This window comes from Trichosurus vulpecula, chromosome 5 (genome assembly GCF_011100635.1).
Source record: "Trichosurus vulpecula isolate mTriVul1 chromosome 5, mTriVul1.pri, whole genome shotgun sequence".
Classification (NCBI taxonomy): Eukaryota; Metazoa; Chordata; class Mammalia; order Diprotodontia; family Phalangeridae; genus Trichosurus; species Trichosurus vulpecula.
The window spans coordinates 183,398,464-183,423,675 of NC_050577.1; the positions used below are offsets into that span (position 1 = coordinate 183,398,464).

At 36.1% G+C, this 25,212-nt stretch overlaps 1 protein-coding gene across 1 annotated transcript in view; it reads right to left on the reverse strand.

The window, feature by feature from the left end:
* Positions 1–25,212, reverse strand: part of LOC118849782 (solute carrier organic anion transporter family member 1B1-like) — a 101,064-nt gene that overhangs the window by 15,235 nt on the left and 60,617 nt on the right. Inside the window, exons 10-13 of the mRNA XM_036758749.1 lie at positions 22,924–23,119; positions 18,648–18,813; positions 16,041–16,225; positions 9,284–9,348 (exon numbers count right to left, since the gene is read on the reverse strand). Of these exons, the coding sequence (XP_036614644.1) occupies positions 9,284–9,348; positions 16,041–16,225; positions 18,648–18,813; positions 22,924–23,119 (612 nt within the window). The remainder of the gene's footprint in view (positions 1–9,283; positions 9,349–16,040; positions 16,226–18,647; positions 18,814–22,923; positions 23,120–25,212) is intronic.

A 25,212-nucleotide genomic window follows, 5' to 3' on the forward strand; every position in this document is an offset into this window, starting at 1 on the left:
AGAATAGGGAGAATTATATAACATAAAAGAGACAAGTAAGGAAACACTTTTATGACAGAGGGGAACATAGAGAGGTGGGCAATGCTTTTACTTCACTATTATCTGAACTGGTTCAAAGAGTGAAGACTATATATATGTCTACTTACATAGACATATATATGTATATTTACATATATATATATATATGTATGTGCATGTTGTGCACACACACACACACATATTCAGATGATTATAGAAATTTATTTTACCCAACAGTTAAACAGGAGGGGAAGGGCTAAGAGAAAGCAGGGGTGGGGGGCGAAGGGATAGGAGGGAGATCAGATAAAGGGAGCCAGTGGTAAGAAGCAAAATGGTCTTTTGAGGAGGAACAGGGAAAAAAGAGAGAGAAGTACAAACAGAAGAAAACAGGAGGGAAATACACAGTTAGTAATCATACCTGTGAATGTGAATGGGATGAACTTATCTGTAGAATGGAAGTAGAGAGCAGAATAAATGAGAAACCAGAATCTAGCAATATGTTTACAAGAAATGCACTTGAAACAGAAAGACATATACACAGGGTTAAAAAAGGTACTGGAGTAGAATCTATCATGCTCCATCTGAAGTTAAAAAAGAGTAATAATCTCAGACAAATGATCTCAGACAAAGCAAAAGCAAAAAATAGTCCTAATTGAAAGAGATAACAGAAACAATATTTTGCCAAAAGGTACCATAGACAATGAATTAATATTACTACACATATCTGTTCCAAATGGCAGAACATCCAAATTCTTAAAGGGAAAGTTAAACAAGTTACAGGAGGAAGCAGACAGTAAAACTATACTACTGAGGGATCTCAACTTTCCCTTCAGAACTAGATAAATCTGGCCATTAAACAAATAAGAAAGAAGTTAATAAGGTGAATAGAATTTTAGAAAAGTTAAATATGCTTGACCTCTGGAGAAAATTGATTAAGAATAGGAAGGAGTAAACCTTTTTCTCAGTTATGCATGGTACCCTTATAAAAATTGTCCACCTATTCAGGCATAAAATCCTCACAAACCAATGCACAAAAGCTGAATATTAAAAGCACCTTTTTCAGACCATAATGCAATAAAATTACAATCAATAAAGGGCTATGGAAACATCGACTAAAAATTAATTGGAAACGAAATAATCTACTCCTCCAGAATAAGTAGCTAAAGGAACGACTCACAGAAACAATAACTAATTTCATCAAAATAATTACAGCAATGAGACAGTATACCAAAATTTGTGGAGTGAAGTCAAAGCAGTACTTAGGGGAAAATTTATATCACTAAATTGCTTACATCAATAAAAGAGAGAAAAAAGCAGATCAATGAATTAGGCATGCAACTAAAAAAAATAGAAAGGGGATGAATTAAAAAATCCAAAAATGTACAAAAATAGAAAATCTAAAAATAAGAAAATTGTAAAGTTGAAAGTAAAAAAAAATAGAAAGGAGCTGGTTTTATGAAGAAAACAATAAAACAGATTGTTTCTGTTAATTTGGTTTTTTTTAAAAAAGAAAATAACCAAATTGCCATTATCAAAAGTGAAAAAGGCAACTCGAACAACAACAAAGATGAAGTTAAAGCAATTATTAGGAGCTATTTTGCCTAATTATATGTCATTAATATTGATGATATAAGTAAAATGAATGAAGATTTACGAAAACATAAATTACTCACATTAACAGAAAAGGAAATAAAAGTAGTTAAATAAACTTATCTTAGAAAATGAAATTAAAGGAAGCAGAAAACTGGGAAAGAAGTTTTACAACTAGTATCTCTGATAAAGCCTCATTTCTAAAATATATGGAGAATTGAGTCAAATTTACAAGAATATGAGTCATTGCACCATTGGCAAATGGTCAAAGGATATGAACAGGCAGTTTTTAGAGGAAGAAATTAAAGCTATTTATAGTCATATGAAAAATGCTCTAAATCACTATTGATTAGAGAGATGCACATCAAAACATCTCTGAGGTACCATATCATACCTATCAGATTAGCTAACATGACAAAACAAGAAAGTGATAGAAGTTGGAGAAGATAAAGGAAAGATGGAATACTAATTGATTGTTGGTGAAGCTATGAGTTGATCCAACCATGATAGAGAGCAATTTGGAACTATGCCCAAAGGGCTATAAAAATGTGCATACCCTTTGACACAGCAATACCATTTCTAGGTCTGTATCCCAAAGAGATCACAAAAATGGGAAAAGGATCCACATGTTCAAAAATATTTATAGCAGATCTTTTCGTGGTGGCCAAGAACTGGAAATTGAGGGGATGTCCATCAATTGGGGAATGGCCAAACAAGTTGTGGTATATGAATGTAATGGAATATTATTGTGCTATAAGAAATGACGAACAGGCAGACTTCAGAAAAACCTGGAAAGACTTACATGAACTGATACTGAGTGAAGTCAGCAGAGCCAGGAGAACACTGTACACAGTAACAGTCACAGTGTGCAATGACTGATTTTGATAGACTTAGCCCTTCTCAGCAATGCAAGGACCTAAACAATTCTGAAGGACTCATGATGGAAAATGCCATCCACATATAGAGAAAGAACTATGGAGTCGAAATGCATAGTGTAGCAGACTATTTCCTTTTTTTGTTTTGTTTTGTTTTTCTTTCTCATGGTTTCTCCCATTGGTTATAATTCTGCTATGCAACATAACTAATATGAAAATATGTTTAATAGGAATGTATGTATAGAGCCCATATTAGATTGCATGCTATCTTGGGGAGGGAGTGGGGAGGGAAGGGGAGAAAATTTAAAACTTATGAAAGTGAATGTTGAAAACTAAAAATAAATAATTTTTTTAAAAAAAGGAAAAAGAAATTAAATAAACAAAAATGAACTTCCTAAGAAATACCCCCCAGGATGGAATGCATTTACAAGTGAATTCTACCAAACATTTAAATAGCAATTAATTCCAATACTATTTAAATTATTTGGAAAAATAGGTAAAGAAGGAGTCCTACTGAATTCCTTTTGTAACACTAATATGGTGCTGATACCTAAGCCAGGAATGGCAAAAAATAAATAGAAAAATAGCTAAACACCAATTTCCTGGTGAATATTTTTTGCAAAAAAGAATTAACAAAATACTAGCAAGGAGATTACAAGAATACATCACAAAAATAGAACACTATGACCAGATGGAAATCATACCAGAAATGTAGGGCTAGTTCAATATTAGGAAAACTACAAGCATAACTGATAATATAAATAACAAAACAGCAAAAATCATGATTATATAAACAGATGCAGAAAAAGCTTTTGAAAAATGTAACACCCATTTTTACTAAAAACGCGAGAGCACAGAAATAAATGGAGTTTTTCTTAAAATTTTAAGTGATACATATCTAAAATGAAGAGCAAGCATTATCTGTAAGGGGGATGAACCAGAAGCCTCCTCATCCATTGTCACCACTGTTATTCAATATCGTGCTAGAAATGTTAGCTATACTAATAAAACAACAAGAAGAAATCGAAGGAATTAGAACAGGTAATGAGAAAACAAAGCTATAACTTTTGCAAATCATCTGACCTTAATCTATTGGCCTTTTTCCTCTTCCTCTGCCTTTCCTTACATTACTCTTCATCACTGTGATTTCCAGTCCCTTGACCCCTCAGTTCTCTCTCAGGTCATCTCCTTTACACTACACTTAAAGGGTGTAAAAGGAGGATTCTCTACAGTAGTAACTCTTTTCTTTCTCCCCATCTTGACTCTTTGGTGAACCAATTCACCTGTAGACTGAACTCCTCTCTTGAATACCTATCCTTCTTATCCTACAACCAGCTATGCCCAGCCAAGCCTCAGCCTTGGATTATTCCCACCATTTAACCTTCATAACTACACATGCACTGCTGTATGAAGGTAGAAAAAGTCATGCAACTGTTTTGATTGGATCCACTACAAATTCTTGGTATGTGAGCTAAAATAGGTAATTCTTAATATACCTTAGCAACTTACCATCTCACTCTCCACAGTTTCTCTTCCAAACATTTCCATCCATCCTCAAACTTCCCACAATTCCCTTATTCTCTCAGCTGAGAACCTTGCCTCATATTTTACAGAAAAATTGAGGCCATTCACTGTGAACTCCCTCTTCTCTCCACTTCCTCATCTCCTATCACTCAAGTGCCTTCTGCTACTTTCTCCTGTTTTATACAATGATGTGACCTTATTCTTTACCAACAATAACCCCTCTACTTGTCCAAGTGATCCCTTCTATGCCATCTCCTCCACAGATTGCCCCTCTGTCAGCCCCCTGTCACTTATTTTCAGTCTCTCTCTTTCTATTGGCTTCTTTCCTACTGCCTATAAAACATGCCCCTGTCTTTCCTACCCTGAAAAAACCCTCACCTGTTCCTTCCACTTCTGTTAACTATCATCCTATTTATCTTCTGCCTTTTGTAGCTAAAATCCTCAAAAAGGCCATCTACAATAGTGCTTCTGCTTTTTCATTTTATTCTTCCTTACAATCTGGCTTCCAACCTTATCAGTTGACCAAAACAACTCTTTTCAAAGTTTCTATGATCTTTTAGCTGCCAAATCCAATGGCCTTTTCTCAGTCCTCACTCGCCTTGACCTCTCTGCAGCCTTTGACACTGTTGATCACTTTCCTTCCTTGATACTCTCTCTTTAGGTTTTTGAGATGCCATGCCCTCCTGGTTTTCCTGTTACCTATCTAACCACTCCTTTTCTGTCTCTTTTGCTGAATCCTCCTTCACACCCTTTAACTGTGTCTATTAGTATTCTGTTCTAGGCCCTCTTCTTTTCTCCTTCTATGTTACTTCACTTGGTGATCACATCAGCTCTCAAGGATTTAATTGCCATCTTTATGCTGATGATTCTCAAATCAACTTTTCTTGCCACAATGTCTTTGCTGACCTCCAGTCTTGTGTCTCCAATTGCTTTTCAGACATCTTGAAATGGATGTCTAGGAGATATCTTGGACTCAATAAGTCCAAAATGAAAGTCATTATCTTTTTTTCTAACCCCACCTCCACCTTCTCTATTATTGTAGAGGTCAACATCATCCTCCCAGTCCCATAGCTCACAACCTATGAGTTATCCTGTATTTCTCACTCTCTTTTACTCCTCTTTCCCCCATGTCCAAGCGGTTCCCAAACCCTACAAATTTTACCTTTGCAACATATCCAGATTATATTCCCTTTTCACTTCTTGCACTGACACCACTCTTGTGCAGGCCCTCATCACCTCATGCCTTGATTACTGGAACAGCTTGATGTTGGATCTGCCTGACTCAAATCTCTGCCCACTCCAATCTTTTCTTCATTCAGCCACTAAAGTAATTTTCCTAAAATGCAAATTTAATCATGTCACCTTTCCACTCAATAAATTCCAAATCCATTGACTCCAGGGAACAAATACAAAATGCTCTGTTTGGTATTCAAAGCCCTTCATAACCTATCCCCTTCCACCCTTTGTCTTTTTATTTATGCCTTACTCTCCAACATGTACTCTTTAATCCAGTGACACTGGCCTGGTGTCTATTCTATGAACAAGACATTTCATCCCTTGATTCCTGACATTCTCTCTGGCTATCTTCCACACCTGGAATGCTGTCCTTCTTCCTCTCTGACTACTGACTTCACTGAATTTCTTTAAGTCCCAACTAAAACCCTACCTCCTACTAGAAGACTTGGCCAACTCCTCTTAATTCCAGTGCTTTCCCTCTGTTAATTATTCCTATTTAACTTGTATATAGCTTACTCTGCATATATTTGTTTGCATGTTGTTAGATTGTAAACACCTTGAGGGCACAGACTGTCTTTAGCTTCTCTTTTTATCCTCAACAATTAGCACAGTGCCTAGCATTGTGGTAGGTGACTAATAAATTATGGAATATGGTAATGTTCTTAGAAGGCCCCAGAGAATCAACTAAAATCTAATTGAAGCAATTAACAACTTTAGCAAAGTTGCAGGATATAAAATAAACCAATATAAGTCATCAGCATTTCTATATTTTACCAACAAACCCTAGCAGGAGGATATAGAAAGAGAAAATCCACTTAAAATAATTGCAAACATTACAAAACACTTGGAAATCTACCTTCTAAGTCACACCCAGGAACTATATGAACACAATTACAAAACACTTTCCACACAAAGACAGATCTAAACAATTGGAGAAATTAATCGCTCATGGGTAGGCAGAACCCTATAATATAAGTAGCAATTCTACCTAAATTAATTACTTATTCAGTACCACATCAATCAAATGACTAAAGAATTATTTTATAGAACTAGAAATAATAATAAAATTTATGTGGATGAACAAAAGATGAAGATTACAGGGGGGTCAATTTTTTAAAAATGTGAAGGAAGGTGGCCTAGCCATACCAGATTTAAAACTGTATTACAAAATGATAATCATAAAAAAATCTGGTACTGGCTAAGAAATAGAGTGGCAGATAATGGAATTGATTACATACACTATATACAGTAGTAAACAACCATAGTATTCTAATATTTGATAAACACAAAGATCCAAGCTTTTGGAGCAAGAACTTACAATTTAACAAAAATTACTGGGAAAACTGGAAAGCAGTCTGGCAGAAACTAGGTATAGACCAACATCTCATACTTTATACCAACAGAAAGTAAAAAATGGATACATGATTTGGACAACAAGAATATCATAAGCAAATTAGTAGAGCATGGAAAAATTTAACTGTCAGATCTATGGATAAGGGAAGAGTTTATGACCAAACAAGATATAGAGAGGATCACAAGAAGTAAAATGCAATAGTTTTAGATCCAGAAAGTCATGCCTCTGACACATACTGGTTATGTGACCCTGAGAAAATAATTTAACCTGTCAGTACTTTAGGCAACATTCTAGAAATATGTATTATAGAGAAGAAGTCAACCTTTATTGGTAAAAGGAATTTCCTTATGTGAGAGATTTCTATCAATGAAATCACAGGTTCTGTCCCCATCTATATAATACTGACAAAATTAATAATAAGATGTCCTCAGCTCTATTTTAGTTCAGTCATTTTGTTGCCTTCAAAATTTCATTTTATTTGAGTCACTAAGAGAAGATTTTTTACTTTATAAACTCCTTTTCTCACATTGGAAACTATCTGGCATTGGAACAAATCATAACTAATAATGATATGTTATGGTACCTCAAACACAATATGTTTAAAACAAAATTCATAAACTTTCCCTCCTGAAATGAAAATGATGGGGGACTTCAATTCAAAAAACTTGGCTTCAAAATCTAACTCTAACACTTATTAGACCCAGGTTATCCTGGATTAAATTAGATTTGAGTTTCCTCATCCATTACATGAGGTCAAAGCAAGAGATAATGATCCCAAATATAAACAGATGTCTATAGTAGCAATTTTTGCAATAGCAAAATAGTGATATGAAAACATTGGGGAATAACTGAACAAATTTTGCTATACAAATGCAATGGGAAATAATTGAGGTATATGAGATTGTGAATATTAAAAATTCAGGGATTGTTAGATAGACTTGTATGTAAAGATTAAGAGCAAATTGAACAATTTATTCAATATCCAAAATAGCATAAAGAAAAAAGAAAATCTCAAAAAAACACAGAATTCTGATCAATTCAGTGACCAATGATGACTTGGCACAAAGGTATGCTTAGTTTAGAGAAGAGGAGGCTGGGAGCAGAGGGAAGGGGTATGATAGCTATCTTTCAGTATTTAGGAAAGAGGGATTAGACTTTCTCTCTTTGGCTGAAGAGGGCAGAACTCAGAATGAAAGGCAGAAATTGCAAATGTGGAAATGGAAGCTTGATGTAAGTGAAAGTTATCTAACAATTATAGTGATCCTAAAATGAAATAGGTTGCCAATAATGGCTCCTCACCTAGACTGAATATCTTCAAATAGATTGCAATTTCAAAAGTGTAGTGTTACGAGGGGTTTTCTTTGGGCATGGGTTAAGTTAATATCCATTAAAGTCCAAAATTCTAAGATTCACTACATATGCAACTTCATGCCTTCCTTTTCTCTGAAGAAAGGGCATGGATTATAGATGCAGAAGGAAATCTACATTGTCATACATAGCCAGTGCATTGCTTTGCTTTATTTTTGCTTCTTTGTTACAACGTTGAGTTCTGTTTTGTTTTTTAGTTAGGGAAGAGTCATTGGAAAGTGATAAAAAAGAGCATCAGTAAAAACATTTGTCAAAAATCACAAGGGGGGGGGGGTGATCTAAATGATTTGTAAGATCCACGTCAGCTCTGACATTCTGTATTTTTTAAACTTTTTCCCTCATCTCAATTTTATTATTTGTGTTGGTGATCATCCCCAAGCTATCCAGGTTCAAAACTATTCATCTCTGAGTCTTTTATTTCCGTTAACCTCATATCAGATCAGCTGGAAGACTTGTTGGCTTGACCTCCATATCACTAAAATCTATCTCCTTATCTACATTCAAAGCAACCACCCAAATTCAGACCTTCATAATCTCTTACCTCAGCTACTATAATAATCTCCTAATTGTACTTTTTGACTTCAATCTCTCTCTTCCCTAGTACATCCCTCACAAAGTTGTCAAAATAAACTTCCCAATGCATAGGTTTGACCAGGTCACTCTCCTGCTTGAAAAAACCCAACAAACTTCAGGGTCTCATTCTAGAACAAAATTCAGCCTTCGGCTGGAATTTTAAAAGCCTCCACAATATGATTCTAAAAAAGTTTCACTTTTACTTATACTGCTTCTCTTTGAATACTTTTTGTTTTAGCTTAGTTGGATCACTAGTTGACTTTTGATCTTGCCTTGCTCTCTCCCACCTCTGTGAATCCAGTACACTATTTTTCTTGGTTGGAATTCAATTTCTCCTCTTCATAAGACTATTGAAATCATTCTCCAAGGCTAAGTTCAGAAGCCACCTCCTTCATGAAGCTGTCATCCATTTCACTTGTTAAAACAATAAATTTACCCCTCCCCCTTCAATTTTTCCTGGAACTCTTTGGATCTGTACTTTGCTTCCATCACATTCTATTTAATATCATATTTATGTATGTACTTCCTCCCCACATTATGTTGTATGCCATTTGAGGGCATGAATTATGTCTTTTTAAGTCCTAGTATCTCTAATCTCTTAACACAATTTCTCCCATTTAAAAATATTTGTTGCATTCAATTTCATAAACATTTTAAGAGCAGATGAGTTTGTAATAATGCATGAACACACACATACACACTACACACACATGCACACACATATATGCATGTATATATTTTATACCTATTGCTCTCAAAACCAGTAAATGAAGACCCACAGCAAGTGACTTCAGTTCAGGCTCAACAGTCCTAAAATAAAAACAGAGTAGTAAGACAATTGCAGATGATCAAAGTATGTAACAAATAGCATTCTTAGTGCATTTCACATACATGCAACATGGGCAAATCTTCTGACTATACAATGCTCTAAAATGGTTCAATTCCCATTGGCATACTTAAGACAGGACTCAAAAAGTCTTTAAGCATTCCACAGGGACTAAAACTGTCTACTTCCTTTTTTGGTGATTGTTCCATTTATTGTCTTCTTTTTTTAAAGCCCAGGGAATTTTACTCCATTTTTCAGTTTCAAATTCTTTCCCTCCCTATACTCCACCCAAGTTGAAGGCAAGAAAAATGAAACCTATTATAAATATGTGGTCACACAAAATAAATTGCCACATTATCTAAATTCCAAAATTTAAAAAATATAAGAAAAAGAAAGAAAGAAAGAAAAAATGTTTCAATCTGCACTCTGAGTCAATTAGTTTTCTATCTAGAAGTGGGTAGCTTGTTTTATCATGAGTCTCTTGGAATTATGGTGGATCATTGTGTTAATAAAAGTTACTAAGTTTCAAAATTAATCATCTTTACAATATTGCTCTTATGTTGTATATTTTTCTTCTGGTTCTGCTGACTCCATATTGCATCAGTTCATACAGATCTTCCCAAGTTTTTCTGAAATTATCCCTTTCATCATTTGTTATAGCACAAAAGTGTCCCATCAGCCATATATTACAACTTGTTCAGCCATTCCCCAGTTGATGGGTATCCTCTCAGTTTTCAATTCTTTGCTACCACAAAAAGGGCTGCTCTAAATATCTTTGTCCATATTTATCCTTTTCCTCTTTCTTTGATGTTCTTGGTATATAGCCCTAGTAGCAGTCTTGCTTGGCCAAAGGGTCTGTACAATTCAATATCCATAGGGCATGGTTGCAAATTACTTTCTGAAATGGTGGACTAGTTCACAGCCCCACCAAAAGTGTATTAATCATCCCACACCACTGCCAGTATTTGTCATTTTTCTTTTCTTTTTTGGTTATCTTAGCCAATCTGATGTATGTGAGGTTGTACCTTAAAGTTGTTTTAATTTTATTTCTCCAATTATAAGTGATTGGAGGCATTTTTTTCATATTGATATTGATAACTTTGATTTCTTCCTCTGAAATGGAGTTTTCCTTTATAATTTCTTGAAGTATGATATCTGGACTCTTTTTTTTTCTTCATGGCTTTCAGGTAGTTTAATGCATCTTAAATTATATCTCCATATTCTATTTTCCAGGTTAGTTGTTTTTCCTATGATACATTTCACATTTTATTCATTTTTTTAGTCTTTTGACTTTTAAAAAATTATTTCTTGATATTTCATGGAGTCACTAGCTTCCATTTGTCCAGTTCTATTTTTAAAGACTTATTTTCCTTGGAAAGGGTTTGTACTTCTTTTACAATTTGGCTAATTTTAGTTTTTAATGAATCATTTTCCTCCATGTTTTGTACCTCTTTTACTAAGCTTTTAATTCTCTTTTCATACCTTTCTTGTACAACTTTCATTTTTTGGTCTATTTTTTCCCTCTATGGTTTGTATTTGGTTTCAAAATTTTTTTCCTATTTACACACACACACGCACACACACACACGCACACACACACACACACACACACACTTCTAAAAATTCTTATTGAGCTTGGGTTTAATCTGCGTTTTTCTTTGAGACTTTTCGATGTTTCTAAGTCATCGTCTTCTGTGTTTGTGTCTTGACCTTTCCTGTCACTGTATTAGCTTTTTATGTTCAGCTTCTTTTTGCTGTTGTCATTTGCTCATTTCTCCAACCTATTAACTTTGGCCTTTATGCTAATGTTGGGCTCTTCTCACTTCTGGAGGGATGTATGGGCCAAGCTTCCATCTTTTTATATACTTATGCTGTTTTTACAGCTCAGTCTAGAGGCCTGTAAATTTTCAATGCTTGCCAGCTTCAATGTTTCTGGGAAGAGGTTTGTTCACTGGCTTCTTGAAACAATGTCTACACATTTCTGACTGGTTTATGTCTGTTGAATTGTGTGTGTGTGTGTGGCTGAGTTTCAGTAGACTAACTGCTACTATCCTCAATTACTGTTATCCCACTATAAGTTTCTGCAGATTGAGAGTGACTGAAATGCTTGATTTTTCTTTGGCATTGGTTACCTGTCCTGATTATTCTAATGTAGGCTCATGTATAGGGATAAAGATTAGAACCGAGTCCCCTCTTTGCTCTTAGGCACAGAGCCACATAGCTAAAAGTTTGGAACTTATTCCTTGCTCTGTACACAGGTACTGCCTCCCTTGCTTGGGACCCTGATTACTCCCTGCCTCTCTTCCCTGGAACTATGACCCAGAATAGGGTAATGGGTGACAGAGCTGCCAACTGGTACCCATTCCTGTTTCCAGAGCTATAAATTTCAAAGGTTCAAGGGTCCCCTGGGATCTCTTTCTGTCCTGGTGATTGCAGACCTGGAGTTCAGTCTTAGGCCTCTTACTGCCCCTGGGCACTAGAATGTTCCCTACCATTACCTTTATTGCTGCTATGCAAGCTAGGTTCCCGGCCAATCTTCGTGCCTCAGACCTCTCTGTCTGTCTTTCTAAGCTGACCCAGCCTGGAAAACACTCAGTTTGGACTTTTTTCAACTTTCCTGATTAGAATTCAGCATAGTACATTTCCCAGAACTTTGTGGAGGTATGTTGGGTGGGCTCTCACTCCACCATCTTGACTCCATCCTACTGCAATTACACTCTGTCTTTTTATCACCCAACTCTACTATGTGAGAAAAGAGTCACAGAAGGAAAGAACATAAAACCTTGGAAAATGTCCAAGCCAGACCAGATGCATACACAAGTAAAAGATTCTGGAGGTGACACCCTTAAAACCACTCAATAAACAATTTTCAGCTTACTTGCAAAGTCCAGCATGGAGTTGCTAAAATCTTCATCTTCTCTGCTCACATGCTGCTCAAAGCAACTGGAGGGAATCACTGAACTATGTTTACTGGGTCTAATACAAACTTATCCTTGCTAATTGAAACAGGCATCTTACTACAGGAAGTGAATCCTAGTACTTTTTCCTAGTTGATTCCCTCAATACATCAGCTGTTCCAAACCTCTTCTTTTCTTAAGTCTCTCATGTTATTCCCGCTCCCAATATCTTTTCCTAAGGACCTTGCTTCATACTTCACCAAAATAATGAGGCCATTAACCAAGAGCTCCCTTTTCTGCACTCCTCCTTATGGAACATCTCTCTGACATAATCTCACAATATCTATTCATTTGCTATAGTATCTGATAATGAGATAGCAAGGCCAAACCCCTTACATCCTAACCACTTTTGTCTTTTCTAGCAGATTCTCTCCATCATTATCCCCCTTAACTGTCTGATTTTCAGTCTCTCCCTGTATACTCATTCCTTCCTTTCTGCCTGCAATCAAACCAACTCTTTTTCATCCTTAAAAACATCATCCCTAGATCCTTCCCTGCTTTCCAGCAGTCATTCCTTATCTCTCATCCTCTTCTCAGCTAAAGACCTTGAAAAAGAAATCTATAATCAGTGCTTCTTCTTTCACCATTTTCTAAACACTTTTCAATCTGACATTCAATTGAAACTATTTTTTTGAAAGTTACTGATGTTATCTTATTTGGCAAATCTAATGGATTCTTCTTCTTCTTCTTTTTTTTTTACAATCTCAGTTTAATCAAACATACATGTATCATTCACTTAGTTGAGGGGGAAAAGATCAGCCCCCTGAACTTCAGGGCAAATACAAACAGAAATTACAAACATCAACAGACAGACCTTGTCTGATTCAAATCACAATTCATAGTTACCAGAGAAGCACCAACATCTCTGTCTGGGTTACAAAGATGGGGTGGGTGGTGGCAGGTCATCGCTCATACTCTTTCAATGAGGGTAGTACCCCCCTGGATTCTTCTTGATAGTCATCTTTCTTAATTACTCTGCAGCATTTGTTAATCCTCATCTCCTCCTGGATACACTCTCCGCCCAAGGCTTTTGTGATGCTGTTCTCTCTGTCTCCCCCCTCCCATTTCTTTTTGTGTGCTTCTTTGTCTCTCTGTCTCTCTTGCTGTCTCTGTTTCTTTCTCTTGCCAGATTTTCACCTTTCATGTCAATTAAATGTGGACATTTCCCAGTGCTTTGTCTAACTCCTCTTCTGTTTTCTTTATATTCTCTTGGTAATCTTTTCATCTCCTAGGTCTTCATTTTCATTTCTGTGTGGATTATTTCAAGATCAATTTATTTAGTCCTATTCTCTCTCATGAGCTTCAGTCTTGCGTGCCAGTTGCCTTTGGAACATTTCAGACTGTATCACAGTAGGCATCTCAAACTCAACATGTCCAAATCAGAATTCATTATCTTTGCCCCCAAGTGGTTCCCCTCTCCTGAGCTTCCCAATTTCTATTGTTAATACCCCTATTCTTCCAGACATCCAGGTGCAGAACCTCCCTGTCATCCCTGACACTTTCATTCACCCCATTTGCCCAATCAGTTGCCAAATGTTATAATTTCTTTCTCTAGAAACCATTTCATGTATATTTCCTCTCCACTCATACAAAACCCTCCATAATTCAGGCTTTCAATAGCTCTCCCCTGGAATATCACATTAGACTTCTAAGTGGTCTCCTTATCCTCTGGAATATCTCCTCACTCCAATCATCCCACACACAACTGCTAGGTTTGATTATGTCACAGAGGGACACATAGACACAGACATCTCCCCAGGCCTCTACTCATTAAATTCTGGTCATTCTCTATTATTTTAGGACCACTTTTTGTTTAGCATTTAAAATTCTTCATCAGTTGATCCTTTTCTACTTTTCAATCTTCTTACATTCTACTTCCCTCTATGCCCTCTATGATGCAGCCATACTGGCCTGTTTGCTGGTCCTCTCCCAAAACATACCATCTTCCATCTCAGTGATTTTTCACTCTTCTTTTTGCTTGGAGTATTAAAGTGCCATCTTCTCCAGGATGTCTTTCTTGGTTTCTCTAGCTTCTAGTGTCATATCCTATATGATTATATTCCATCAATTTTATACTTATCCAAGATGGTCTGATGTTGTCTCTCCCATTAAAATGTGCACACCACAAAGAGTAGGGACTGTTTTTTCTGTGTCTTTCTACCCCCAGAGATTATGAAGTGTCTGGAACATAATAAGAGCTTAAGAAATGTTTGTTAATTGATGCTTTCAATTAATTTGGTATTAATTTTTACTTTCATGGTAAGCAGAAAACAATATGGTTTTACTCAGACTCACAGAATTAGAATTGGAAAGGATCACAGAAGGCGTTTTGGCCCAAACACAAAAATTCCTTTTTCACCATGTGCTCTTCTAAAGAGAAAGGAAATGTGTAGTCTCCTGAGGCAGCCAGTTCCACTTTTTAAACAGTTGTTCTAATTGTTCTAGTTCTAAATGTTAGGAAGCTGTTCTTTACAATCAAGCTTATATCTGCTGGTCAGCAACTATCACCTATTGTTTCTAGATCTGCGTCCTGGGGCTAAGAAGAAGTCTAGTCCACCTTCCATGCTATGGACCTTAAAATGCTTGAAGAAGAGTTGGAATTTCATCCTAATCTCTTTTCTTTAGAGTATATATCCCCAGTTCTGAAATAAGCTGATTGCAAAGAGACTCCCAAACAATCAACCAGTCCTTTCCTTTCTGGTAAGATATCCTTAGTTGTAGTCTTAGTTATCTTGTTTGGTGCTCCACATATTCAGCGCCTTTATAACTCCTTTCTTGATGTATTAATGATGTAAAAACCTGAAGCTTCTGGGAAATCTATAAGCCTTTGGTCATTTGTATTTCTTGAAAGGTATATCATGATGATATAACAGTAGAAATAGATACATAATTTTTTTGAAATATATTATACCATGTGAATGTAATGGAATGCTATTGTGTTATAAGAAATGATGAGCAGGTGGACTTTGGGAAAACCTGGAAAGACACATATGAACTGAAGCTGATTGAAGTGAGCAGAACCAGGAGAACATTGTATACAGTAACAGCCACACTGTGTGAGGACTGATTTTGATAGACTTAGCCCTTCTCAGCAATTCACAGACCTAAAACTTTTCCAAAGGACTCACAATGGAAAATGCCATGCACATCCAGAGAAAGAACTATGGAGTCAGAATGTTGAGTGAAGCAGACTCTTTTTACTTCTGTTTTCCTTCTCATGGTTTCCCCCATTCATTATAATTCTTCTATGCAACATGACTAATGTGAAACTGTGTTTAATAGGAGTGTATGTGTAGAGCACATATTGGATTGCATGCGATCTTGGGGAGGAAGGTGGGAGGGAGGGGGAGAAAATTTAAAACTTATGGAAATGAATGTTGAAAACTGAAAATAAATTAAATATAAAAAATAAAGATATTATACCAGCTAAAGTTGGTATCAGAGTTAGGATTTTTACCATAATGCAAAAACTTCCTGTGTACAAAGAAAAAACACAACACCCAGGCAAACGAACAAACAACCTCCCTCCCCCAAAGTATCTGTATGGGGAAAAAAAAACCAAGGAAATAACTCCTGGGAAATACCGAATTCTATCAATCCAGCATTTCTTTATTCTAATGAAAATAAAAAGGGCCAATATATCTTTTTATCTGTTTGATTCTTAATAAAAGAATTATTTGTGGAATCATATAAACAATCATGATTTTTACATTACTTACTTAAAAATCAGCATCATTTTAGGGGAACCTCCTAATCCCATAAAGAAAGAGCTCAAACTTTGCACTGTCATAAAATATATAAATTTTCTTGAACAATCATCTTCCATTGGACATTGGCCCAAATGAGCTGAAGTTTTTATGGATTGGAAATTGTTAGCTTCAATACAGCTACAGTTATGGAAGACCTAAAAATAATTTCAAAATTATTACAAAATTCATTTACAAAATACAACACAGGACTTGAAACAGTTCTTTACATTTAAACTAAATATTGGAGAATTCTAAAATTTCCTTTGGTAGGTATAGTCTTTCATTTGATCATAATGTTAGAGTTTGGAGATTATCTTTAAAAAAAGCCCACCAAATCCTTATTTCATACATAAGAATATTGAAATTCACAGAAGGAATCGAATTGATCAGGATCATAGATACAAGTAGCAAGACTGGAATTTGAACCCAGGCCCCCTGACTCCTGATTCAGTGCTCTTTCTGCTACTACTGTGATGTTTTGAAAGATAAATAGGTTTCCCCAAACTGTTCATTTGTTCTCTGTGGTATGATCTATTATTGAAAATTATTTGGAAGCAACTATTATTGTTTTACTCATTATATTAAAAAAATAAACAAGTTAGTGTGTAATGCCTAAAATGCAAGTGAAGCACCATTAACTGATCATTTAAACCTAACTCTCTACACTCCTTTTACTCACAGTTAACACCTCATCTCTAGGTAACTTCATTGTAACTTGCTCACTCATTTTTACCTATTATTCCTTCTCATCTAGTTCTTAGGTGACTAAGTAGGACTACAAGCTCACTACTATGTATGTACACATTGTTGAAGTAGCTGTTACTGTGCATCAAAATTTGGTGAGCATTTATATATGTTCACACACACATATGCATAAGTATGAGTACATATGATTATAATTCTATCTGCACAAGTGAAAGTAAAGCATGACTGAGGCCAGAATTAGATGTAATAGGAAGCAGAGGCAACTATTATGAAGACCAATGGCCTCTGGGCAATTTGGTGAGGGAGGATTAAAGGATTAATCAGGTCCTTTAGGATACAATTTTTGATCTGGGGCAAGGTATGCATATTTTCTTCCCTAACAGAATGTAATCTCCTTGGAGACAGGATTTATTTTGCTTTTATATTTGTATTCCCAGGACCAAGTACAATGCCTCATGGCAAGTGTTTAATAAATATTTGTTGATTTAATGTTGATTGTGAGACACTGGGCATAGCAAGGCAATGGAACTATGCCACCCATCAGAAGCTAAAACCAGGAGATAGGTGAGTCAGCAAGGGAATAATATCTTCTAAGATTTATAGATGTTTGGAAGTTTTAAAAGTGGAAAAAAATTTAGATATCATGTAGTCCAAGCCTCTTAATTTTATAGATGAGAAATCTGAGATTGTACAGGGTAAAGATACTTGTTCAACATCATTCAACTAGTTGGTAGAAGAACAGGAAATAGATACCAGGTCTCTTGTCTCCCAAGCTAACATTTTTTACTCCACCACGTTGCTATGTTGTAAGTAAGAAGTGGAATCTAAGGAAGTAATCTAAGGAAGACTACCAGGCATACAAAATCCAGGGTCTGAGAGATCAGAGGGCCAATGAGAAAAGCCTTAGTGCTCAGGTCTAGCTGTGATACCAAGGCAGAGATTATTTATTTTCTGCTCTATTTTATACTTTTGGATTGAGGTGGACACTCTTGGGCCTACGTATGTCACCTGAAACCAGAAGGAATACTGACTAGGACACACAGAGAACTATTTTCATCACTGGAAGATTCTCACTATGGTTTGCAATGGTTCAGATTTAGGTCAAGAGTGAGTTGTTGTTCAGTCTTTTCAGTCGTCTCTGACTTCATGCCCCCATTTAGATTTTTTTTTTGGTAGATACTGGAGTAGTTTGCCATTTGCTTCTCCAGCAGGAGTAAGTAGCCATATTCAAAGATTAGGTCTTGACTATTATTACCAGTATGTGGTTTATGTTCTTTAACTCAATTCTAAATAAAAGTTTCAGTACTGCATTTCATTCATACTATGCCTATAAAATAGGTTTGTGAAAATACCCATAGACAGTTGAATAGAACAGTCAAACATGATCAATTATTTTAACAGTCAAGATTTAACTAAATACATTATCCCCATCCCTAATCAATTCCTCAGTGTAGAAACTTTTTAGAAGAAATAGTTTTCTATTCTAGCATTGCTGCTTACCTAGAACGTCAATTCCATTTTTGCTGGCTTCCTATTTTCTGGAAGGTCTCTTACTTACATATTACCTTCAAATGTCATAATATTACACACACATACAAACACATATATTTATAAATTTAAGAGATATGTGACAATGTGATCTCAGATTTTGGTGTTTAGGTACGGGAAGCCCTGCTTATGTCCACATATTTTGCCCCGGTTAGGAACAAATGTATTTGATAATGTCTCTGTATTCAGCAAAAAGTCAAATGCCATCACTCTTGTGATTTAGCATATTAATGAACTGATCAGTTGCCACCTGAATTGAATGCAATTGACCAATTAAATTTGTGTTGATTATGATGGAGAAGAGAGAACAATCACCATACATACCAAGTCCTTTCCACGGCCTACAGAAGATTTACATCCAGCCAAACAGGGGGACATGTAAGTGAGTCCATCATCCCCACAGACAGGATCCCATGTATTGGTATCACAATTACAGTCTGAGTTGCAGAAAGGAAATGAGATGTTTTGAGGATGTGTCCCTAGGTCATTCCTGCAGTAAAAATGTCGACATTTATTAGAAATAAGAGAAAGGAATTTGTCTTCTAAACTGACAAAGAAAGCTTATAAAGATATAACAAAGGCAACATTTTAAAAAGTATATTTTACTTCTATATTTACAAAAGATTCAGAACTGTCACAGGCAACAAATGTAATTAAGGAGAGAAACAAATGCAACTCATTATGTTATTGAAAAGAGGCCACTTCCCTAAAAGAGAGTGCTGGAGTCATGGACTTAGCTTTGGGTTCCATTCCATTCTGGATATATCATTCTGGGCAACTCCTTCCCTTTCTCTGGGCCTTGATTTTATTTGTCCAGCTCAAAAATTCTATGAAAATTATTTATATAGATGAAATATATATGCATATACCTATGATATATTTTTATCACATACTATTTTGCATAGATAGCCTTTCATCATATAAGCAAATGTTGCAATATCATTATATATTATCATCATCATAATAGCTGGTATTTATGTAGTGCTTTAAGGTTTGCAAAGTGTTTCACAAAACCATGGAGATGGAGGAGAAGGTGCTATCATTATTCCCATCCTACAGATGAGAAAACTGAAGCAGTCAGAAGTTAAATGATTCTCCTGGATCACTCAGCTTGTCTCATGCTGAATTTGAACTCAAGTCCTCCAGATTCTAGGTGTAGCACCATGTACCACCTTGCTGCATTATATCAGTCTTGAAAAATCAAGGGAGATTGAATGAGTTCAAATTTTCCTGAACAGTCTGGTCTGGATCTACATGAGTAACCATGCCCAATTAATGCCTTTTAAAAATGCTGATATTCTGGTTCCTTTCTGAGTTGCAGGGAAAAAAAGGGATGTGTTACCAAGATGCCACTTGGCTATTTCTGCAGGCAAACTACAGGACCAACACCAGGGAACATTTACTGAACCTTTAAAACACAATAGTTTTCAGTGCAGACATGAGGCCATGAGGAGCATTTATATCAATGATATCTAGCAAGTGATCTATGCTGGAGGCCAGTGGGTTGCCTGAAATAATAGCAAAATAAGTAAATACTAAGGTGGTAAGGTTAGGAGTTGAGATAGTGGGCATTGTAATGAAGTTATTGTTTCATTTTTGTGCTGGTTCTTATTCAAGTTCCAGGAAAAACAAACTTGAGACATCTGTGCCTTCCTTGGAAGTGGTGCTCTGCTTTCATGGTGCTATTAAAATCACTATCTAGACTTCAGTTCTCTACCTCTAATTAGGAAATTTCCCCCATTGTCTGAATAGCCAAAAAAGAACAACCCTTGGCAGAGTGTTGTTCGTGGAGTTCAGAAAACCAACAGTACAACTACCATGCAGGTCAACTCTGATCCTGCATATGATTGGTGTGGGAAGTCCTGGGCATCAGAAGAAGGCTGGAGGTGTGCATGTAAATCTTGTCCCTGACTGAGGGAGAGACAAGGATATTAAGAAAATTGAATATACTTAAAAAAGGAGGCCTAGGTGTAACATCAGAATGGTTTTCAAAGGTATTCAAGGTTGATATATATGGTGACCCCAAAGTTTTAGAGAAGCTGTAAGCACTAATAATCTTAAATTGTGAAACATATGTACCATGATGTGGGATTTGAACTCAGAAAGACCTGGGTTTGAAACCTGTTTGAAACACTTACTAGCTATGTAAATCATTTAAACTTTCAACTTCAGTTATCTCATCTGTCATTTACATTATAAAAGCACCTAAATCACAGGGTTACTGTAAGAATCAAATGAAATTACATATATATGTAATATTTATTATATATAGTATACATACACATATATACAATCAACATGCATGCATATACATATACGTGCGTGTGTATGTGTGCATGCGCACGTGTGTGTGTGTGTGTGTATTTGTGGTTGTTGTTGTTGTTGAGTGGTTTCAGTTTTATCCTACCTCATGACTCCATGTGGGGTTTTCTTGTTAAAGATACTGGAGTGGTTTGCCATTCCCTTCTCCACTTCATTTCACAGAAGAGAAACAGGCAAAAAGGGTTAAGGAACTTGCCCAGGGTCATTCACCTAGTAAGTGTCTGAGGTTGGATTTGAACTCACAAAGATGAGTCTTTCTGATTCCAAGCCCAGTGCCCTATCTACTGTGCCACCTACGTAGTGATTTGCAAACCTTAAAATTCTATATAAACATTAGATATGTATTATTATTACCTCTTCTAGTCAAAATGAATTAAGAAATGCTATTAGCTGGCAAAATAAGAAAATTTGGTTTAATACTATGAAGATCTTTATTACAGAAATTGTTAAGCTTCAGAAGGGACTAATAGTGTGGTCATGGAATGTTATTTTGAAGATTTAAAAAAAAAACCTCAGTGATTAATACAAATGCCTTGGATTCTTGACAGGGAATTTATACCATGGATGCTTTTTCAAAACCCCATCCATTTCTATAATTGAACATTTAACAGGTATGTCCTTTTAAATTCCTCATGATTTTAAATGTTTTGGGTAAATATAAAATCTGGCCCATGATTCTGATCTATTTGGTGGTGGAAATAGGTTGATTAATTATGTTTGGGACCATATAGTAGAAAATAACTTTTATTTTTGTGGTATATGTTTAATAAAAAAACCAGAATAGATAGCATTTACATGGTACTTACTATGTTTCAGGCCTTGTGCTAAGCATTTTACAAATATTATCTCACTTGATCCTCACAACCACCCTGCGAGGTAAGTGCTATTAATATCATGATTTTACAATTGAGAACATTGAGGAAAACAGAGATTAAGTGACTTGCCCAAGGTCTTGTAGTAAATGTCTTGAATAGGGTTTGAATTTAGATCTTCCTGACTTCAGGCCCAGTGTTCTGCAGCACTTAATTGTCTGTTTATTGCATTATTATATAATTGATAAACTATGTTATATTATTATATAACATAATCTTAATTAAATTTTATATATATATATAAAATATGTGATTATATAATATACAATGATAAGCTATATTATATCATATATCCTAAGATGTCACATGAGATTACAATACATGTTACATGAGATTTACAATATATGACACAATATATCTTATATCATATATTTTGATATATTACAGGTTGTTGTTATGTTTCACCCTTGTTTTCAAAGAGAACCATTGCATCAGAGAAAAGATGACATGACTTGCAGTTGACTTTGATTTGAGTGTGGGAGGACTGTGTAAGGTCACCAGCCTCACTTTCTCTTCCAGAACCATCTGGATCCAGTGACTAGATATTAATCAAGATGCCTGGAGATGGCCCAGGATGCAATGGGAGACCTAGACTTTTTAGGCTAAGACCTCTTCATGTACTCACTTAGAGTGAGGTAATGCCCATTCAGAGAATAGGCCTCTTTAAGAAATGAATCAAGGGATGGTCCCTTTAATCAGAAAAAGAAAAAAAGAATCAAGCTGGGAGGGGAAGACCCTCAGGGTTACTCTTCCAAAGAGAAACAGTTACCAATGACATTCACTCTTAGGTAGGAGGGCCCAAAATTCAGGCATTAAGTGGAGCCTGGGCAGGGACCTATTGTGGTCCAAACTATGAGCTACAGAGTGAAATGGGTCTCAGGAAGAAAGAAAGAAAGAAAGAAAGAAAGAAAGAAAGAAAGAAAGAAAGAAAGAAAGAAAGAAAGAAAGAAAAAGAAAGAAAAAAAAAGAAAGAAAGACAGAAAAGAAGGAAGGAAGGATGGAAGAAAAGAAAAGAAAGATCTAGCCAGTGAACCCCAGTTTAAGTGAGCAGCTTCTGGCCATCAAAATTTGCCTTCCTCTGGAGAGGAGAAGGAGAAGAAGGAAAGAGAGAGGTTGAGCTGAGTTACCCAATTAGCTGGGTCTCCAATCAGGTAGCTAGGTCTACTAACGGGTTGTGTTTGTCCTTTGTTTTCAAAGGGGACCACGGCATCAGGGAAATGATAACATCATTTCCTTGATTTTCCTGGTATGACAATAAAGTATATGATTATATTTATGCAATTATACATGCTAAATAATTATGCAATTGAATAATAGCTGTTTGTATGTAATTAAAATTGATCAATAATACCATTACATACTATCTGTTCATATTATTATATAAGTGATCGGTAATAGCTACATACCCATCGTAAGTTACTGTTAAACCAGCTACTGATCTTCTTTCACAGTTGAATGATGGAAGCAGTACTTGCAAAGCGATAGCACAAACATGAGAAATGAAGAATAGTTTGGCAATTCCAAGGGTTTTTAATTTCAATTTTTTAGAAATAAATCCTCCCAAAAAAACTGAAATACAAATTACAGGCATTGCTACTACTCCTGGAAAGAAGAGAAAAAGAAAAAAATAGTTGAGAATGTGTAACCATAGTTCTCTGGCATATGTTGGTCAGGCTCTAAGCTGCTTAATCATTCCTCATAGGAAAGGAAGCCATCTATTCAAATCTGATGAAAACAGGTATAGATCATACTTCCCCAATTGGCAGGAGAGGATGCTTTCTTTCTTCAAATAAAGGCTAGAGCCCCTTTTCATTTCTCATTAATCTAGTGCTCTCTCCCTAAAGGCCTTGGCCCACTCTAATACTATTCCCTAGTCAAGATCTAAATTGCTTGAGTTCACACTAATTAGTCGGTCAGTCAACATACATTTATTAATCCTTTCCTAGGTACCAGGTACTGTGATCCATGCTGGGAATAAAAACATAAGCAGAAACCAAAGCAGACTGTGACTCAAGGAGCTTACATTTTAATGGGGGATAGCAATTTATAAAAGAATCTGAAATATATCATATATATTTGAAGTTGGTGGAGACACTAACACAAAATTCCTTAAACAACCACGTACCATGAGATAAAAGTCTCTAATTGTTTTATACTGTATGGTCTGAAGCATGATTAATAAATTGATCAACCAACAAACATTTATTAAGCATTTAATATGTGCCAGCCCTGTATTACCCATTGGTATGCGAAGAAAAAGCGAAAACAGACCCTCAAGGAGCTCGAGTGATGAAAACAGTATGTACATATATATGTATATATACATATATATATATGTGTATATGTATATATATATATGTGTGTGTGTATATATATATACTTCTGAAATAGAATGCAAAATACATTATAGAAGAGGATATTAGCAACTAGGAGATGGGGAAAAGCAATATACGACTCGAGCTGAATCTTCTGGTTTGCTGGTGTATGTAATGTTTAGGCAAGGTTACACTGAAGAGGCTGGGTGTTGTTACCATGTTTTTTGTATTTATTTACACTGATTTAGCGTACATACACACACAACTAATTAATATTGCAAAATGAGATTGGGAAATTTCCTTTCAATGTATCTGAAAGTACTAATAAAAATGAGTGCAATGGGACTTCCAGATCACATGACCAACAAGATGGTGGATTAGACATTTCCTCTGATACCTACAATCGCTCAAAATCCAAAAACAGAAATTATAGACCAAAGATAAAAACAACTTAAGCTATTTTCATGGTGTAGGAACCTGGAATTCAAAAGAATGTTAAAAAAGAAAACAAACCCAAGAACTGATGCTCCCTGATCCTGAGCTCACTTAGCACCCCTCCCCTACTTCCCACAATACCAGCATCAGGGCTTCACTAGCAGACCCAAGGGCTCAACACAGGCTTACATCAAAGCCCAATCCTAGATGTCTGCCCCCCCTCCCTCTTTTCCAGACAGTAGAGCCCTTGATTCAGTCTGTGGAAGTTTCCCAGGGCCTCAACAGCCAGTTTGGCCGTGGTTTTTCAAGAGCTTAAGCCCAGTGTGTGCTGAAACCTGGAAGCACCAATGCTAGGTCTAGAGAAAGCGGCCTTGTCCAAATGAAGTCTCTGTCAGCTCCAGGAAAAGCAGGTTCTGAACTGGTGGTGCCAGTTACTTTGAACTTCCTGTTCTGGAGCAGAGAACTAAGGAACAGCGGGAATAGAATAGGTCACTGGATAGGAGATTGTGTATGTAGGGGGCTATGTAGCACTCCATCAAGCCTGAAAGAAGAGCACAGCATCTAGCTGGGGCCAGTTCTGACCATCCAAAAGGCAGCTGGGATAGAGACCGAGACTTGCAAAACATAAATTCCCCAGTGTGGGAGGAGGCTGAGACACTTTAAGACCCAGCCCCCAAGGGGGCTACCAAGGGGCACTGTCCTCTTTGACATCTGCCATAATAGCCATTGCTCTGAGAGTGAGGCACAATGGAAAAGGAAAATCCATGGGGTAAACCCTACAAGGCAGTGGCAGAAAGTGCCTAAAGAGCAGAACCCAGAATGGATATCTTGGAAACTTTGATTGTATGAAGATTATAGAGAAAAGAGAGAGACCAGATGATTATAGGGTTCATAAATCAGAGAATGAGGGTCTAGATTCTAGAGTAAACAGAGAACATGGATAAT